Here is a 20,028-nt window from a genome sequence, read left to right as displayed (position 1 = left end):
ACCTCTGTATGTTACCAGACCCTTTATATACTGGCCATACCGGTACCATGTGTGGGTGTGTGTTCCTTTTTTTTTTTTTACCCAGGAGGGCGTTACCTGCTCCCTGGTCTTCCTCCCCAGGTGGCCAGGTGGGTTCCAGGTGGGCTCCTCGCCACCAGGTCCTTAATCCCCTGGCGTTCAGCTGCTCGCGCGCAAAATTCAAACGAGCTCCGCCGCTTCAGATGACGTCACAGGGACTTCCTGCCCGGCGCACCGGAAGTCACGTCAGAAGGTCGCGCCTGTCACGTGCCCCGCCGGCGCGACCTGGATCTCCTGCAAGCTGTAGCGGGGGGAGGAAGCCCGCTAGCGGCCCCACACCTGGCGGACATCTACCTCCCCGTGAGGCGATGTCGCGCCCGCCGCAACGCTCACGGAGGCGCTCCACTAAGCCCTACCGTGGCGTCTCCAGAGGACCGGGACGGACCGGCTCCAACCACCTGCTGTGGCCCTCTCTGGGACAGGAGTCCATCTTCTGCAGGTAAGCCTGCGAGGTCTCCCATCATGGACAGGAAACCTAAACTGAGGCGGGAGGAGAGGGCCGCCCTTTTTAACCTGTAGGTTTCCTGTCCTTGATGGGCGGATCCTCTCTCTCACGTGGTGCTGTCATGGACGACCGAATAAATACAGGATAAAAGATAGTGTAATTACTTTATAGGTCAGACTCCTAAGAACAAAGTTATGAAATCTGGAAGACATAATGCTTGAAAGGAATTACTGCATTAATTACCATTTCTTACCCAGCCAGTTAATTTGATGGACCACCGATTCCACAAGTGAACGTTTCAGCTAAAGGGGTGGCCATTATATCATTCAGATCTACTTCATGATGAACATAAAATGTAAGCATATGGTAAAACTTTTTTTTTAAATATAACTGCATCTTAGATTACGTATTTGAAGTGTAATCAAAATTTCAGGATAAGCTGTCTTGTGTGTATAAGAGGAATAACAGGATTTCTGGCCATTATATGTCCCATGTCCTGCATTTTTTAGCAGTTCTTCGCTTTCCACTAGAAGCCTCAGCAGTTTCTCCAGTCTTCAGCATCTCTGCCTCCTCTCTCCATATACTTTTATAGCAGCAAGTGTAATTTGATCTCTCACTGAAGATTAATTTGAACATTTTTTTTCTTTCGTTTTAATAAGCGTTAAAGAGGACCTAACAAGTCAAAAGTGTTTTTTTTTACTCTCATTTTATCCCCCCTGTTCCCTCAGTATTCAGTTTTTTGTTTTTGTAAATTCCACTATACGATTCCAAAGAAATGGTATAGACATGCCAATATCTCTGAAACTGTAAGGCAGACTTAATTATATATAAAAAAAACCAAAAAAAAAAAACCGAACACTCTGCAGATCAGCGAGAATAAAATGAGAGCAAAAACTGGCCACTTCTGAGCTGGTGATCTGGTGCAGAGAGGAGTGACAGGAGAGATGCAGTGCTCCACTCCAGTGTGTTCACTATATCCTGCAGGGACGCTTACAAAGTCACAGGATTTTTTGCTTTGCCAGCAATCATGCAAGTCCCCTCCTCTACACTACAGTCCTGGCTGCTATGGCTATAGTTCTACCTCTGCTTGTACACTGATGTTTTATGAAAAAAAATATAAAATTAGAGCTATTATTTAATCATATTAAAAAGTGTTAGAACTCAAAAAAGGAGCTTTCCTTATTAATAGTACCGTATATAGGAGTCAAGTCTACTACAGGAGGGCTGAAATTTCTGTAGAACGTACAGCACATCAGGAGCCAATTTGTTTTTTCCTTCTAATAGCACAACTGGGGCAAAATGTCCCAATATTCTTTAAGTTTCAGTTTTATAGGAAATAAATGGCCTTCACGGTAATCGCAAAGTATTTAATTTGGAGTAATTTTAAACGGAACCTGTCACCAGAAAAAAACGCTACTAACCTTCAGATATGGGGTTAATCTGCAGGTTAACAGCGTTATGTTGCCCGGCGCCTGCACGTAGCCGAATGCAGCAGGGAGAAAATTAACTTTATTCTCCCCGGCACAGTTCTGGTTTCAGTCACAAGGGTGGCACTGATTCAATCACAGCTCTGGTGAGCGATGGCTGTAACCGACACTGGCTCTGCATCGGGGATGGCTGTCAATCAGGGCCAGGGACACACTTACAGCCACCACTGTATGCCCAGAGCGGTGACTGTTCCTCCCAGCAGTGTCCCGGTTTCAGTCACTAAGGCGGCGTGGGTTTAATGCGCATTTTCTCCCTGCAGCATTCGGCTACGAGCGGGTGCTGGGCAGGTTAATAATGCTATTAATCTGCAGATTAACCCCATATCTGCAGGTTAGGTTTTTTTTCTGGTAACAGGTTCTTTTTAATTATGCTTTGCTATTGTATTATGACCAATTCCTTAAAATAATGTATTTACTACAATTGTATCTTTAAGAAGCTGTCCATACGACCGCAATAAGCCATATACTCCAAAGAGGTGGCCTTTATGGAAGAATGAGCAGAAAAAAGCCTTTACTTACACACAAAAATTGTAAGGCTATTTTTGAGTTTGCCAAAAGACATGTGGGAGACTCCCCAAATGTATGGTGGAAGGTGCTGTGGTCAGGTGAGACAGAAATTGAACTTTTTGCCCACCAAGGTAAACGCCATGTCTGGCGCCAAACCAACACAGCTCATCACCCCAAGAACACCAGCAGCAGGGACAGGGAAAGTGGTTCAAATCAAGGGGAAGATGAAGGATGTGAAAAAGATATTCCTGAGCAAAACCTGTTTCAGTCTCTCAGTGATTGGAGACTAGAATGGAGGTTCACCTTCCAACAAGACAATGACCCAAAGCATACCGCTAAAGCAACACTCGAGTGGTTTAAGGGGAAACATGTAAATGTTTTGGAGTGGCCTAGTCAAAGCCCAGACCTTAATTCAATTGAGAATCTGTGGTCAGACTTGAAGATTGCTGTTCACCAGAGGAAACCATCTAACTTGAAGGAGCTGGAGCAGTTTTGCCTTGAGGAATGGGCAAAATTCCCAGTGGCAAAATGTGTAAAGCTCAGAGACTTATCCAAAGTGCCTTGCAGCTGTAATTGCCATAAAAGGAGGTTCTACAAAGTACTGACTGTAGAGGGGGGGGGGGGGGGGTTGAATAGTTATGCACACTGAATTTTTCAGTTATTTTGTTTTCTTTATTGTTTGCTTCACAGTAAAAAGAAAACCAAATGTTCACAGTTGTAGGCATGTTCTTTACATGAACTGATGCAAATCCTCAAAAAAACAAAATATGAAGTTCCAGGTTGTGAGGTAGCAAAACCCGAATAATGCCAAGGGGGGTGAATACTTAAACAAGCCACTGTATGGTACTGATGGCTGTTATCTTTTGCAATGAGTTCTTACAATAGCTTTTTCAGTGTTTTCTTTATTTTTTAATGAGCCTTAAAGGATTACTCCCATCTTAGAAAGATGACAAATGGCAACACTATATAGTCACATTGGCGGGGACCAACCCTGGATGTTTACTGATTTTGGGAGTAAAGGGTTTTAGCTTTGATTTAGATAACTATCCCCCTTCAAAGTTTCCTGTGGACAACAAGACCATGGGTAATGCTGCATTGCAGGGGCTACAACATGGGCATAACCACTTGAATGGTGCTTTGTTACAGTTCTATGCTGAGCTGGTGGTAGAGGCATCACTGAGCAGGGATAAATAGTGATGGGGACATAGCACAAAACTAGTCCTGCAGCCTTCCCATTCAAACGATGTCCCAGAAGTTAAAGAAAAAAATCTATACAAAAATAACCCCCCCCCCCCCCCCAAAAAAAAAAAAACAGGTAAATAGTGGAGAAATACTTTCCAATAAATCAACACATTTAGGCTGTGTGCATGTGTTGCTTTTTTTCATTATGTCTCAGTGGTATTGAAACATTTTTTGCCGCAGTTTTGGAAAATCGTGAAAAAAGAAAAAAAAATCAATGCAGTCACCCATGTGAATGTGGTCCAAATCTCTCTAAATTTTCATTATTCTGGAAATGATTATGAAGGTTCCAGATTAGTAGCTTTAATATCCGGGAACCAATGCAAACATTTTAATATGGGCACAGATAACCATGTGGCAATGTAAATAATAATTTCTTCTTTTGTGGCCAAGAGTTCTTTTGACCACCTCAAGGCTTGGTTGCGATTACCATATTCGCACTCCCCATTACTACAAACCTCGAAGTTAGCTGTTGGCCGTACCAGGATTCAGTCAATTCTTGGCCAGCAGCTATCTCGCCCAACTCTTCCATACACAGGAGCTCTTGCCTGTGTTCTCTATGAGACAGCCGATGCCAGACCGCTGTGGCGGCTCATCCCTTAGAGCAGTGCTCCCCAACACCAGTCCTTGGGAAACACTGCCTTAGAGAATAAAAGGATTGGCAGTTCAAAATTGGACATGCTGGATCCTTCTGTCCCCCGACATTAACTGTTGGAGAGAGTGGGGGTTCTCAAACTTTAGATGCAACTGAATCCATCAATATTGTTGGGTTTGGCCAACATTAATCTAATGTGTATGGGGACTTTTACAGTGTTTAAATAACTTCATAATGAATAATTCGAATGGGATTCGATGGATACAGTTCCCTGGAAACAACAATGAAGAGCAAGTGGACAGTGTAGATCTAGTAACCAGACATGACTCAGCTGTGCAAAGTTGGGCTAAGCTCTGTAGAACTAGCAGAAAACAAGAAAAAGTTTTGTTGCTGTCACACCATAGCATCCTACAACTGTTTTAATCAGATTTATCAAAAAAAAAAATTATAAGAAGTCCTGCCAGTTCCATCTACCATAGTTCTGGCTTATGTTTATGACAGTATAGTAAGAGAAGCTCCATCATGAAACACAATTCAAGTGGAATACAAAAAATCCTGAAAATGATAGAAAATGAATAAATCTAGTACGTAATGCAAGACAGCAGTAGTAAGTCATATCTTGCTCTGTCATAATATAAAGGGGAAAGAAGTTATGAAACCATGAACTTCAAGCTTCTATTCCGCAAATCATTAATCGGGGTGGGGATATCTATTTACCAATGGGTTTATTACTAGTGATTATGTCTGTCTAAGGTTTCACAGAGTGATTAACTGGGATGTGACTCCTACAACTAGAAGGCAGCACTTGAACAGCTGCCGATTGTTTATTTTCACAGCTTAAAGATGCAATGAAAACATGAGCAGCAATGAAAGACATAATCAAAATGAGTCAACGGGCGAGCGGTTCTGTCCAGGGGGGATTCCTGAAAGTCCATCCTCCTGTAAAGTGAATGGCATTTTTATGTGTCCATCACAGGACAAAGACACCCGGACTTCCAGCCACAACCCAACCAAGCTGTGTAAATGCTATCACTCAGACACAGATCAGAGATGAGTGTTGAGTGAGCTGCTCTGGAAAGAATACTTTTTTTTACTGCCACAGACGGTAGCCTAAATAAAAAAAATCTCATACTAGAAACATACGTTTCAGGAGTGCAGACTGCTGCAAAAAACAGTGGTATTAACATGTGAGGTGTCCTGGACTGTGCGTGTCCCCAAATACAGCTCCGACCAAGTAGCCATCTTACAATGTCACACAGATAATGACACTTGGGAAAAAGCTTTAACCCCGTTATCTTACAGGCCGGTATGCAGGTTTACTACACTGCGATTCATATCTGCTCATATTTTTATGAAATATGTGCCGAGTGATGGAAACCAAACATTATGCTACTTATTCAAAATGGAAAGTCGGGCAGATGCATATGGTGTCACGGACAACTCCACTCCAAGAAAAGGCAAATATTGGGACAGATTATTACTTTCCTTAAGAGGACATTTACTGGATATTTTAATTTTAACCGAGTGTCTTCTCCAATTGGTGTTCCTCCACTGACTCTGGAACAGTTTCTTTTTCTTCTGTGTCCCTCCATTCCAAAGTTATGCCCCCAAGTAATAATAGTGTACTTCGGTGCCCCTCAGTCCCAAAGTTATGCCCCCAAGTTATAATGGTGTAAATTTTCCCTTCAACCAATTGGGCTTATACTACAAAACATACCTGTGGGTGTTTTCTTTTTCTCCAATCAAAACATGGCTGTGCCCCAGGAGAAGTTTTTTTGGTATACGACAAGTTGGTTGAAGGGAAAATTTGCACTATTCTTTCTTTGGGCGCATTACTTTGGGATGGAGGGGCACAAAGACGAATAAAAACTGTTGAGAATCGGTGCAGTTTAAATTTTAAAAAAAATCCAGCTACAGTTCCTCTTTAAAACTTATCCAGCATGAAGAGAACTGGTCAGCACATATTTTCATACAGAAGCTGTGTTATGTGTAGATGCTTGTCCCTTGAAAACTATAGATGATCCAATCTAAAGCAACTAATGGGAAATCTAGAGTAGAAGTCATAAAAATCAATCTGGAAGCACACTGGGGAGTATTAAGGCACTTGGAAGTAGTAGTTTAAGTGCATTGACACACCCTCTGTGCACTTCTAGCCCGATTTACATATGACTTTTACATTAGTTTTCCCATTACTCAAAACACATTTTTATTAAGTGACAAGCATCAACACCGCAATACCACTACTTGCATCTGTTAATATGTGTCGACAGGTTGTCTTTAAAGCTAGGCAGGGCTTTCATCACACGCCACTTTAAGACTTGAGAAGAGTCCCCCAAAACAATTAAAGATGAAAATGAGTGACTTCAATGAAGATGCTCGTCTTTCAGGTAAGCACTTATGAATGACTGATTTAGTTGACTGATCCCAAACGGTCATTGATTGTGACGAAAGAATTAACTTGGCCAACTTAATTTCAAAGCTTTTTCGAGCAAAAAAAAATTGTATGTTCTAGAATGAGATTTCATCAAGAGAACAAACACAGAAAGATTGTTCGTTCGGTGGTACCAATTGACGTATTTGGCAATATGAACTAAAATGTGTAAGGATGTTTTGGCATTACGATCGTTCTTTTAACAACATACATTAAAGTGTATGGGGGTGTTTAGTCATCCCTCCTTTTCTATACACATTTCAACAAAGTGTAAATGCCAGTTTTTTCATCATCAGGTCACAACCACCGTTAGGCCAGTGAAGCCATGACCAACTCTGGGGCAATACATTATTTTTTAACAAGTTTTTCCCACAATAATTTTATCATCTATTCTTCGCTCTTTATCAAATGGAAAACTGCATCAATTGTTTTGTTTCCAGTATATGATTTTTATAAAATTTTTGGGCTTTTAAAATAACGTAGTAGATTCCAGTTATGCGTACTTTTGAAGCAATTTTTATCTACACTTTGTGAAAATAACAGAAAAAACTGAAGAACTGGGTGCACAAAAGCTGGGATATGTGTGCTGCTACATGGTGCTCCAAATCACCCCATCTTACAAAATTGTGTTAGGAGAGTATACAGCTGGTATATGGCATCTAATGGAGCATGTCGCTTATGGAATCAAAAGGCAAATAAAATGTAGAGTAGGACCCCATTTATGTGTCTTTATTACCATTCTGCACAAAACTTACATTTGTGTTTTTGTGCCATTAGTTTTAAAAAATACAGATTTACAAAAATCTCTCCCCAACGGGTGGCCATCTCATGTATCCCGCTCATCAAGCTGATGTGTTCATTTAACTCTTCACTAGGTGGGATGAACATTTTAGCAATCCAATGTGTAAGAATGTTATGAATGCAGGACACACTTCTACTTCTATACATAACTCAATCTATCATGCTGAATAATCATTGAAAAATCTTTGCATGTCCTCCATAGTGGTGATGAGATAATCTGATCTGTTCCACAGATCAGCCAAGTCAATCATCACCCAAGTCAGAATCAACTGATACAACTTCATCTTCTCAACAAGGAAGAACTGTGGGCAGGTAACGAAAGATAATATATCATAGAGGAACGTTCTTACGTAATGTGCAAGGATGTTAGAAGGGAAAAAAGAAAATAGTCATCCTCTTTGATACTTGTTGCTTTATTTAAAAAGACACTTTTTAAAATGTCGAAAAGGTGATCGCCCCCCTATGTGTCTGCAGAATCCTCTGGAAGACCGTGGATATCGCTTAAGGAAGTTGCATCTGATCACTCATTTAAGAGTTATTACACGGTGTTCATCCAGTCAAATGGTCAACCATGTAAAACATTGTCTGGCTAGGTCTATCAAAGCAGAATTGCTCTTGGTTATGGCAAGGCCCCCCATTGTGCGAGGGAAACAATATATGGAAAGGATAACATTCATTTAGATTGTGAAATGGACTCCATATGTTCCTCTTATCTACAGCCCACAAACCAGGGCTAGAGAGTCCGCGGAGCCAAGCCTTTGACTCCTCAATTTCCCTGACTGACTCCACAGCCCTGCCTCACTACTGAGCATGTACATAAAGTGCAGCACAGATTCATCTCAACTAAAAGCAGAGATCCTTAGATCAGGAATAGGACATTTCATAACTTTCCCAAATCCTTATGAAAACATTTACAGCACACCCTGCATTGTACTATTGTACCCAGTTTATATTATACTTTATGAGTCAGAGTCTGTTCATTTTATACCGACTCCACAGCACTGCCATTAACATCAACGTTTTGTCAACCATCAAAGACACAATATTGTACCAACCATTATGTTCACATAACTTTAATAATTTTAATCACATATTGGATGGAAGTAGTAATACAGGGCAGTAGGAGGATGAGGACCACAGTTTGGACAAAAGTCAATGAAAGATAATAATTTTTATACAGTAAGTGCAAAAGCAAGACACCACCAAATCCAAGTTCCCCATCACAATCACCATAAAAATTAGGTTTCTGAAACTGAAAAAAATCACAAATATGTAACACATTCCACTTAAATACCAGTCCTATTTGTTGGCAAGAAAAAGCCCACTTGGGGAATATTGTTGTTTTAATGACCACTGTATCTACATCGAGCCTTATGGAATGTTCACAATGCCCTTCTCTAGCATTTTTTGAGCAGCTCTGCTGCTAAAAATAATGAAAAAAAGCGTTCACAAGAGGCTCAAAAGAATTTTTCTAATCATTTCGAAGGAAAAAAAAAAAAAAAAAAAGACTTGCAGGTCATATGTACAGGCTTTTGAGAATCTTTTAAACGCTGAATGAAAAAAAGAAAGTAATCCCCTGGACGAAGTATTTATTGGCGAAACGTACGTTGGGTGTAGAAAACATTCTATTTTCTGTTTTGTCATACGCATATTGAATAGACTGTGCCTGATTTGTACTTTGCACTATGCATATATTTATTGTTGGTTATAAATACAGGTGATACACTCATTATAAACACTTTAATCCTTTCCACTTACCTTAAATATATTGGGACACAGTTGGTACGTTTGAATATGACCACATACGCATATTTTTGACAAGCATATGTATAGATGCAATTTCTTAGCACATATGCAGACTGAACCTTTTTTTTGCTTCTGTACAATTGAACTACATGCACTTTATTTGGACATACATGAATGTTCTTATGTACTTGCATATTTAAGTTCTCAACACGCCTGCAGACTTTGATTTTTTTCTGCTGTTGCACAATAAAATAAATGCACTTTATGTAGACACATAAAAAAATGTATGTACAAATTGTGTATTCATCTTGTGCTTCTATATTTTCTGATAGGGTAATGCCTATATTGACCCAACATCCATCTTTACCATTTTGTCTTTACTATTATCCAGGTATTATCCTGTTTTTTAATGTATTCATAGAGGTTTTTAACACTGCATGCTAAATAATAATTATTTTTATATATAGTCTTTGATCAAAGCTCTTCCTTCTTGGTGTATTTAATAATTTCTAAAAAAAAAAAAAAAAATAAAGACTTGCAGTTCATATGTAAAGGCTTTTGAGCATCTTAAATGCTCAATGAAAAAAGAAAGTATCTGGCAGTGTAAACAGGCTGACAATTACTTGTTGGGTATACAAAACACTCGCTCGTCGGGTGAAATGTTTTTGAAGCCTGCGTTAAAATAATCATTCTTTGCAACACATCATCCTGTGTAAACAGGACATGTGCAGCTGAGAATCATGACCGCCTATGCGAACAGAATGAACTATTAGCGATCGTTCTATGCACATTAGAAGTGTAGTCAGCCTGTCTAAACAGGCTATCAAACAATTGACGATAGTCTTCCAGTCGGCCAGTGTAAATAAACGCTTACTACTGTACATTAAGTAAGCTCCAAGCAACGCAATAAAGTGGTGGTGACTACTAGGGTTGAGTGAGCATGTTCTGTCTGAGTATGCTCGGGCCGAGCACGGAGTATTTATAGCTGCTCGGTGATCAGGTTAAATCGCTCCCACGTGCATGATTTGCAACTTTTTGACAGCTTTACTACATGTGAGGAATATGTAAGTAGCAGACATTCCTCACATGTAATAAAACTGTCAAACAGTCGCAAATCATGCACACGGGAGCGATTCAACCATATCACCGAGCAGCTATAAATACTCCGTGCTTGGCCCGAGCATACTCGGCAAAAGGGTTAATAGAACATACTCGCTCAACACTAGTCACTACCTCGCTGACCCCATAATGATAATTTTGCTGGTTCTTTGTCTATATATATATACACTTAGTGACTGTTCTAGTGGCCAATGCATTCTCCCAAATACCTTTGGCTGTTGAGCCTTAAAGAGGTTGTCCACTACAATGTGTAGTGCAGAGAAAGATTTAAACCTTGGAAATAAGGCTTTCTTCAAACACCTTGCGTTTCCAAATAAGCCTGTGAGCGGCTCTATTGCTGTACACTCATCCCCATCACTCGACCCCCAGCAGCAGCTGCCTCTGAAGATCCGAAATGGAAGCTGACCCGCCATCACCAAGGTGTGACCCAGTCTCCCTGAGTGACTGGGCTGTGGGTGGAGTTTCACCGCACGTTACAGCCCAGCATTGTGTGGACTTGCTGCACTCTGTTAATGAAAGCAGTGCAGGAATGAAAGCAAGCGATGCTGGGAAGTGACGTGTGGTGAAACTCCACCCACAGCCCAGTCACTCAGGGAGACTGGGGTCCCACCACGGTGATGCCGGGTCAGCTTCCAATTCCGGAAGTTGATGTGACATCACCGGAAATTAAAGGCAGTTGCAGCCGGGGCTCGAGTGATGGAAACACAAGGTATTTGGAGAAAGCCTTATTTCCAAGGTTTAAATCGATCTGCCCACTACACATTGTAGTAGACAACCTCTTTAATTCAGGGATCAATAGTGTTTTGATTAAAGGGTTGACCCAGCACCTAAAATGTGTCTGCTAAATATCTATCTGTACACCCTAATCACTTTTGTAATTAGCTTTATTATAAAATACATTACACTTTTCTTTATCTAGCTAATCCCTAAATGAGTTTTTATTTTTATTTTTTACTTCACTTCCTGTGGACATTTGAACGTAGTCTCAAACTGGACATCACAGGAGGCTGGGGCTGCACTCACTGCTTCATTCTTCTGCCCCTGTCAAAATCTTGTTTCACAGTTAGAAAATGCAATGGCAGCGATAGAAGCAGAGTGCTGACTCTGCGCTCATCTCTCTTACAGCTTCTAACACCATGGATCCAGGACATCTTCAGAGGGCAGCAAAAAAAACTGCCCCCTAATCCTAATGATGTAATGTTCCAGGAGGGGCAATAGATGCTGCAGGGAAGAGTGCAGACCACCCAGCCTCCTGTGATGTCTTGCTAGGAGACTCCTCTCAAACGAAACTAACGTCACAGGAAGTGCAGTAAAAAACACATTTAGGGATTAGCTAGAAAGGGGAAAAAAAGACCAGGGCATTTAATAAAAAAAAAAAAAAAAAAAAAAGAAAAAAAGCCAATTACAAAAGTGGTTAGGGTGTAGCGATAGATATTTTTAAAAAATATTTTAGGTGCTGGAAAGACCCTTCATTTTGTTAGAGTGAGTTTACATTGGTTGATGGCAGCTGTTAAATCATTACCGATCGACAATATAGAAGCGGATTGGCAATCGTTCAGAGAGGCTAACCTCACTTTACATGCGCACAGAACAATCAGCAGTATAATTGTCCTGTGCACATAGAATATCATTTTTCTCGGCAGCAGATAATCAGTGTACACAAAATTATGTGCTGCCAAGAACTATTAAAAGTTATTTAACCTAGCAAACAAGAGTTTTGCTCTTCCATCAGAGGATTAATAGCCTGTTTACACTGCATGATTATCAGGAATGTTTAAGCCAACCATAATGCACCATCAGAAGGAGATTTTATTTCTAGACTGTCATAGCCTTAAATACATGGCTCCCCACCGCAGGTGGAGGTGTACTTGCTGCTTCCTTCCTCCTTTCATGTAAATCAGTGGGTTGCTTTACTCGAATTGAAAAAAAGATTTTAAAGTGCAAGAATACCTATAATTGCAGGATTGTACCATAAATTTCCTCTTAAGTGGAACTCAGGAAACTGCTATGAAATAAAATTGACCTCTACTTAAGATATAGAGCCACGTTAACCATTATGTAAGGGAAAGGCGATATGTGCATTGTTATTGCTAAGGCAGGAGCTAATCTTCTAACAGGTTAGGGAAGTTCAAGGGGAAAAGAGTGTCTGTCTAGGAATCTGTTCTTATCAAAGAAACTTCCAGATCTAAAGGAAGAGATTGTGATAACATTTGGTAATTGTTCACAATGCAAACTGAAAATATAACGATTAGGACGACTCTGAACCAGAGTTATAGGCAAGAAGTCAAGAAACTACTTCGATTGCTGGCTTGGATGTAGGAGGAGACCAGTTCAATCTGATTTGAGTTCTCTTCGGCACTGCAATCAGCAGTGACAGACACTTATAAAATATAAATCAAGCCGCAATAATGCAGAGGATTGATGCCATAACCAGGAATCGCCGCACCCTTGGGGCACTTCCACCTTCATTTACATGAAGATTCTAAGTTTATTTCCATAGTGATAAAATATTCATTAGTGGCCAGAAAAGACAATTTAATCTAAAATGCTCTTTAATCATAAAATACTCTTAAAATATGCCTTATATTGGATATAAATGAAAAAAGTGGCTATAGTGCATGTGGCATGTTTATTCCGTGTGTAAAATAAAAATTTGAAGTCACAAGTCTTGGGAAAATTTGAGCAAAAAATAACACAATTTGCCCTCTGAATCAACTGGAAGCATGCAAAAAAAATACTGCACTAAAAAAGGAGAATGTCATGTCAGGTTCATGTCAAAAATTCTATTTAACATATAATAAACCTCCTGACGAGTTTCTTGTAAAAGTGAGATGAAAATGTCACTTGTGTAAAGTCAGTATATTCAAGTGAAGGAACATGAATGATACTGAGAAGACAACTGGGACATCTTTCCATCTTTGTCAAAAATATACCCCTTGTAAGTCAGACAGTTTTACTTAGCAATGGAGCATTAAAATTTCAGCCTAACAAAATCACGGTTTTATGAAGGGATTCTGGCCTGTATCCTACCTCAACGTAGTCCTTGGCATGACCCCAATCTCTCTTGGCATCTAGATTTCCAAGGCTGAAACACTCCATCTGTCCGAGGTGAATTTTAGCTACTGAACGGCTAATTTTTCGGGTTACAAAGTTTGCCCCTGAAATGAAAGATAAAAGATAGTTAGAATTGTCCCGCCAAGGACTTAATATCTGGCAGCAGACCATTAGTTTTCCACCTCAAAGTAATTTCTTTTATTCCTCAATCCTCCTCTGAAGCCTTCCTCCCCCCATTCAATAACCATGGCATCTCGTTCATCATTTGAGTAAGCTAAGAAGCTTCAATTGCCAGAGTCACAAGCTCCACTTTCACGTCTTTTCTATCCAAAACTTCTTAAGCATTCCTAATTCGCTGCTTCAATATTCACTCTAGGCAGAAGGCCAAGGAAAATCAATTGGAATGTCAGTTTATAAACATAAAATGCAAAAGGTTATACAAAGGGAAACACTAGTATGGAAGACAGACATCTAAGACCACCCTAGCTTTAGAAAGAAGTACAAGTAGGAATACACTTTTTATTGTTCATAAAGCAGCTGGCAAAGTCATTGTTTGGGGAAAAAAATGCAGCTACAGTTATCATTTGCATGTCACTGTAATCACATTTGTTAGCTCTATATTACATTTATGAAAGGGGTAGGAGGGTATATTAGGATGCCATCGTTGAAGCCAGTCAAACAAAAAGCATACTGTAGTTAGACAAGCTAAAGCTATGAAGGGGAGCATGCCTCTTAATAAATATGATACATCTTTTTGGCTGAAAATTATATCTATGCTGGCAGTCAAACTGCCAGGTAATGATTACAGCATCCTCACTGTGTAGAGAGTAGTGACTAACAGCTCCCTGCACCGCCCTGATGATTGGCAGCGAGCAGCTGCAGGGTGAACAAAATGTCATTTTCTCCCTGTAGCCGCTGCTCTAGTAAGCTGGCTAAACAAGATTTAAGCACTATTTAACTGTAGATTAACCATATAACTGTAGGTAAATAGCATTTCTGGATGTGACAGTTTCCCTTTAAATAAATATTCTGAAGACCGTGAGCCTTTGCCAGGCAAAATATGCCAAAACTCAGAGCAAACAGATGTGCTACTGAATAACTGAATGAACGTGCCAAACATATTATATCATTGCACAGACAAGGACTGTTTAAAACAAACTCAAATGGTGCTAATGGTATTATATATCAAAGGTTCACTTTAAACAAACAAAAAAGCACAGTTTTATTGGTAAGTGGGATTTAAAGGAAATTAAACTTTTGCTCATAAAAAGTATTTATAGCACCCATGTGCTTACACAATCTACCTGTGTATTTTTCCCCTTGGCAAAAGGCTAGATGTCCACTTTGTTATACTGCTTGGTGCACAATAAAAAAAATGCCAGGATCATGTTCCATTGGCAACCTATAGCTGATTGTTTATTGTGTTGTGAAATTTTCTGTACTGGCAATCCACCTAACAGTATATCATAAAGGTATAGGAAGGGTCAGTACACAAATGGTGACAATGATAACATATTTAGACTCTAGAAAAGAATGAGATGGCTAAAATAATTTGCGCCACTTTTTAGTTGTGTAAAGCATCTGAACATTTCTGTTGGTGTTAATGCTTTGACATTTTTATTCAGCACTATGTAAATCCCAGCATTTTTTCTATAATAATGCAAGTACTATATTAGAAAATTCCACAAGCCTCTGTAACCACTGCGAAACAAATAGTCATCAGTAGTGTTGAGCATTCCGATACTGAAATATCGGGTACTTTTACAATATCGAATACCGGAATCGGAAGTTCCCATAATGCCTGCGCTCTGCAGTGTCTCTGAAGGATGACAAGCTGGGTGGCAGCGCTCAGCTGAGATCCAGCCTGTCATCAGAATGCCATCCCAGCGTGTGAGAATTCACCTGATTGTTTAAAAGCCGGCGGGCGGTAAAAAGCCGCCGGCTTTTAAACAATCACACGGCCCCATACTGATTCCTCGCAGCCTCCCACCCCGATCCTCCGCTCCCCTCGCCACCTCCAATCCCAATCGTAAGTTAGGACCGGGCGGGGAGCACAGCACCAAGGAGCGGGGAGCGAAGGACCCGGGCGGGGAAGCCGGCAGTGAAAAGACTTCACCGCCGGCTTTCCCGTTCTGTGCTGCGCTTTCCCGCCGGTTATTTCAAATGAACAGCTGAGGTATCAGGTGATGCCGATCAGCTGTTCATTTGAAGTAGCCGCGGTGCCCTCAGAGGGTTCATGTGAGTTCATGCTTGACTGCATTGCATGAACTCACATGAACTTTCCCACGGCCACACAGGTCAACCTCACCTCCCAGACCATCAGCCCGTCATGATTGGTGTGTGTGGGTGTCTGTGCGACGTGTGCGGGTGTGCGCTGTGTCTGTGCGATGTGTGCGGGTGTGTGCGTGCAGGCAGACATAGGCCGATGTGACACTACTACTCCCATCGGCCTATGTCTGTCCCCCGTCCACTCGTGCCAGCAGGATCAGCTCGATGGGAGCAGTAGTTCCCATCAGCCTGATCCTGCTATTTAAATTGCCCTACTGTGTCCCCAATAAATTTTAAATACATGTCATTGGTGGCCAGTGGTTACCTACAATAAATTAGTTTATACATTACCTGTCCCCGCCGATCGCCACCTAAAATAAAGTAAAAAATAAAAAACTACACCTATACTCACCTAGACACCTAATTCCCCAAAGCCATCGATCTCCTGTAATAAAATATAAAATAATAAACCACAACCTTATCCTTACCCCTCCGGAGTAGTCCACGAGTGTCCCACGAAGATCTCCAGTTCAGAGCGGCCACATAGAATGTGACCGCTCTGAACCGCTGCCGCCGCTAGAATGATGGGGCCGTAAAGCAGCCCCGTCATTGCATAAGCGGGTTCACCGGAGTTCAGGCAGCGCTGCTCCGGTCAGCTCCTTTACGGCCCAGCTGTATCGTGAGAAATTCCCACGGTACAGCAGTGCCGTAAAGGAGGTCTCCGGAGCTGCGCTGCCTGAATGCACTCCGGTGACCTCAGTCAGTGGCTCCCGCTGCCGAAGCGGACGTGTTCCCGGCAGTGTGAGCTTACAGCAGCCATGCACAGCTGTCACCATCTCCAGATGTGACAGCTGTGCATGGGAGATCAGCGCAGGAACGTGGAAAGGTAACTATTTTTTTTTTTTCCGTAAACTAAGAATTAAATAAAATGGTGTGTTTTATTTCAAATAAATTATTTTTTTCTGGGTGTAGTGTGTTTTTTCTTTTTAACACTTTGTAGGTTAGTAATGGGGGTGTCTTATAGACGCCCATCATTACTAACCTGGGCTTCATGGCAGCTGGCGCTGACATGAACCCCAGCCCTATTACCCCCTGCCACCGCACCAGGGCAGCGTGGAAGAGCGAGGCTAAGTGCCAGAGTTGGCGCATCCTATGGATGCGCCATTTCTGGGGCGGCTGACGGCTGGTGTTTCTAGCCTGGGAGGGGGCCAATATTCATGGCACCCTTCCTGGGCTATTAATATCAGCCCCCAGCTGTCTGCCTAGCCTTTGCTAGCTATTAAAATAGGGGGGACCCCACGTCATTTTTTTGGGGGGGTCCCCCATTTTAATAGCTAGTAAAGGCTAGGTATTCAGCTGGGGGCTGATATTAGTAGTCTGGGAAGCTCCGTGGGTATTACCCCCTTCCCAGGCTTCAAACATCTGCCCCAGCTGTCTGCTTAACCTCCGCTAGAGACTAAAATTATGGGGGATCCCACGCCAATTTTTTTTTTAAATAAATCCTTTATTTTAACACTAAATGACATTTGAGGAGTTAATAAAGATGCAGTCCCTAAATTATTATTTATTTTTTAATTAATTTTTCCCCAAAATTTTGACGTGGGCTTTGCTATATTTTTGTATGCCAGCCAGGTACAGCATCCAGCTTCTATGAACGCGCCATTTTCCGGGATGGCTGCGGACTGCAATTTGCAGCGGGGGGGGCCCAGAAAGATTGGGCCTCCCTGCGCTGCAGATTCCATCCCCCAGCTGCCTAGTTGTACCTGGCTGGACACAAAAATAGGGAGAAGCCCCACGTACTTTTTTTTTAAATTATTTCATGAAATTCATGAAAAAGAAAAAAAGGGCTTCCCTATATTGTTGTGTCCGGCCAGGTACAAATAGGCAGCTGGTGGTTGGGGGCAGCCCGTTCCTGCCTGCTGTACCTGGCTGGACCCAAATATAGTGCGAAGCCCCACGTCAAATTTTTTTTTTAATTATTTCAGGAAATTCATGAAATAATTAAAAAAAAATTGATGTGGGGCTTCACCCTATATTTATTTGTGTCCAGCCACGTACAGCAGGCAGGAACGGGCTGCCCCCAACCACCAGCTGCCTATTTGTACCTGGCCGGACAACAATATAGGGAAGCCCTTTTTTTCTTTATTATTTCATGAATTTCATGAAATAATTTAAAAAAAAAATACGTGGAGCTTCGCCCTATTTTTGTGTCCAGCCAGGTACAACTAGGCAGCTGGGGGCTGGAATCTGCAGCGCAGGGAGACCCAAGCTTTCTGGGCCCCACCCGCTGCAAATTGCAGTCCGCAGCCGCCCCGGGAAATGGCGCGTTCATAGAAGCGCCATCTTCTGGCGCTGTACCCAACTCATCCAGGGCCCTGGTGCGGTGGCTCACTTGGTAATAAAGGGGTTAAGGCCAGCTTGGCATTATCAGCTGGCCCTAAGCCCGAAATTCATGGAGTCACGCCAATATTAGACATGACCACCATGAATTTCTAGTAAAGTATTTAAAAAAACACAACACCCAGAATAAAGTCCTTTAATTGAAATAAAGACACAATTCTTTATTGTTCTAAATTAAACTATACTTACCATCACACCCATTCCAGCTGAAGCCAACGATCTCCTGCAATAAAAGAAAAATAATAAACCAACATCATCCTTACCTTTCCATGGTTCCCATGACAGCTTCAGCTCTGCTACATCGAGATGACAGGCTGGACCGCAGCAGAACGCTGCCATCCAGCCTGTCATCCCGCAGACACTGCGCTCCTCAGTGTCTCTCTGTGACGGCATCCAGATGAGCCGAGGTCATGTCCAATGAACTCGTCTCACCTCATGCACGTCACTGACAGCGTGGGAGAATTCTCCTGCACTCAGCGCTTCAGCGTGAGAATTCTCCCACGCTGTCAGTGACGTGCATGAGGTGAGCCGAGTTCATTGTCGGCTCATCTGGATGCCGTCACAGAGAGACACTGAGGAGCGCAAGCATGCCTGCGCTTCTCCGTGTCCGCGGGATGACAGGCTGGATGGCAGCGTTCTGCTGCGGTCCAGCCTGTCATCTCGATGTAGCAGAGCTGGAGCTGTCCTGGGAACCATCGAAAGGTAAGGATGAGGTTGCTTTATTATTTTTCTTTTATTGCAGGAGATCGTTGGCTTCAGCTGGAATGGGCGTGATGGTAAGTATGGTTTAATTTAGAACAATAAAGAATTGTGTGTTTATTTCAATTAAAGGACTTTATTCTGGGTGTTTGTGTTTTTTTTAACTTTGACTATGGGGTTAGTAATGGGGGTGTCTTATAGACGCCTCTCCATTACTAACCTGGGCTTGATGTCAGCTGGCATTATAAGCTGACATCAACCCCAGCCCTATTACCCCACTGCCACCGCTACAGGGCAGTGGGAAGAGCGAGGCTAAGTGCCAGATAGGATGCGCCATTTCTGGGGCGGCTGACGGCTGGTGTTTCTAGCCTGGGAGGGGGCCAATATTCATGGCTCCCTTCCTGGGCTATTAATATCAGCCCCCAGCTGTCTGCCTAGCCTTTGCTAGCTATTAAATTAGGGGGGACCCCACGTCATTTTATTGGGGGGGTCCCCCTTTTAATAGCTAGTAAAGGCTATGTATTCAGCTGGGGGCTGATATTAGTAGCCTGGGAAGCTCCGTGGGTATTACCCCCTTCCCAGGCTTCAAACATCTGCCCCAGCTGTCTGCTTAACCTCCGCTAGAGACTAAAATTAAGGGGAACCCCACGCCAATTTTTTTTTTAATAAATCCTTTATTTTAACATTAAATGACAAGTACAGTAATCAACACTGTCACTGTACTTCATGTATATGTGACTGACATGTTTCTATCTATCTAATCTATGTGTGATTCTCTATTCCTTCTATTCTAAATTGTCGGGTACAGATGCTGAATTGCCGGCCAGCTTTCTTAAAGAGACAGTGCATGAAAACACTTATTTTTTTAAATAAATCCTTTACACTAAATGACAAGTACAGTAACCAACACTGTCACTGTACTTCATATATATGTGACTGACATGTTTCTATCTATCTAATCTGTGTGTGAAGCTCTATTCTCTCTGTTATAAATTGTCGGGTACCGCTGCTGAATTGCCGCCGGCTTTTTTAAAGAGACGGTGCATGAAAACACGATTATTTTTTTTTAATAAATCCTTTACACTAAATGACAAGTACAGTAAGCAACACTGTCACTGTACTTCATATATATGTGACTGACATGTTTCTATCTATCTAA

The 20,028-nt window shown here is 41.8% G+C and overlaps 1 protein-coding gene across 2 annotated transcripts in view; it reads right to left on the bottom strand.

Annotated features, from left to right (window-relative positions):
- The window catches only part of GMDS (GDP-mannose 4,6-dehydratase), a 704,434-nt gene that overhangs the window by 340,944 nt on the left and 343,462 nt on the right, over nucleotides 1-20,028 (bottom strand). For both annotated transcript variants that reach the window (XM_073676655.1, XM_073676654.1), the window contains one exon: nucleotides 13,479-13,606. In XM_073676655.1, the coding sequence (XP_073532756.1) occupies nucleotides 13,479-13,606 (128 nt within the window). The remainder of the gene's footprint in view (nucleotides 1-13,478; nucleotides 13,607-20,028) is intronic.

This window comes from Phyllobates terribilis, unplaced genomic scaffold, assembly GCF_046119375.1.
Source record: "Phyllobates terribilis strain yellow unplaced genomic scaffold, ASM4611937v1 Scaffold_4__5_contigs__length_816908805, whole genome shotgun sequence".
Classification (NCBI taxonomy): domain Eukaryota; kingdom Metazoa; phylum Chordata; class Amphibia; order Anura; family Dendrobatidae; genus Phyllobates; species Phyllobates terribilis.
This window is presented reverse-complemented; position numbering and strand designations above follow the sequence as displayed.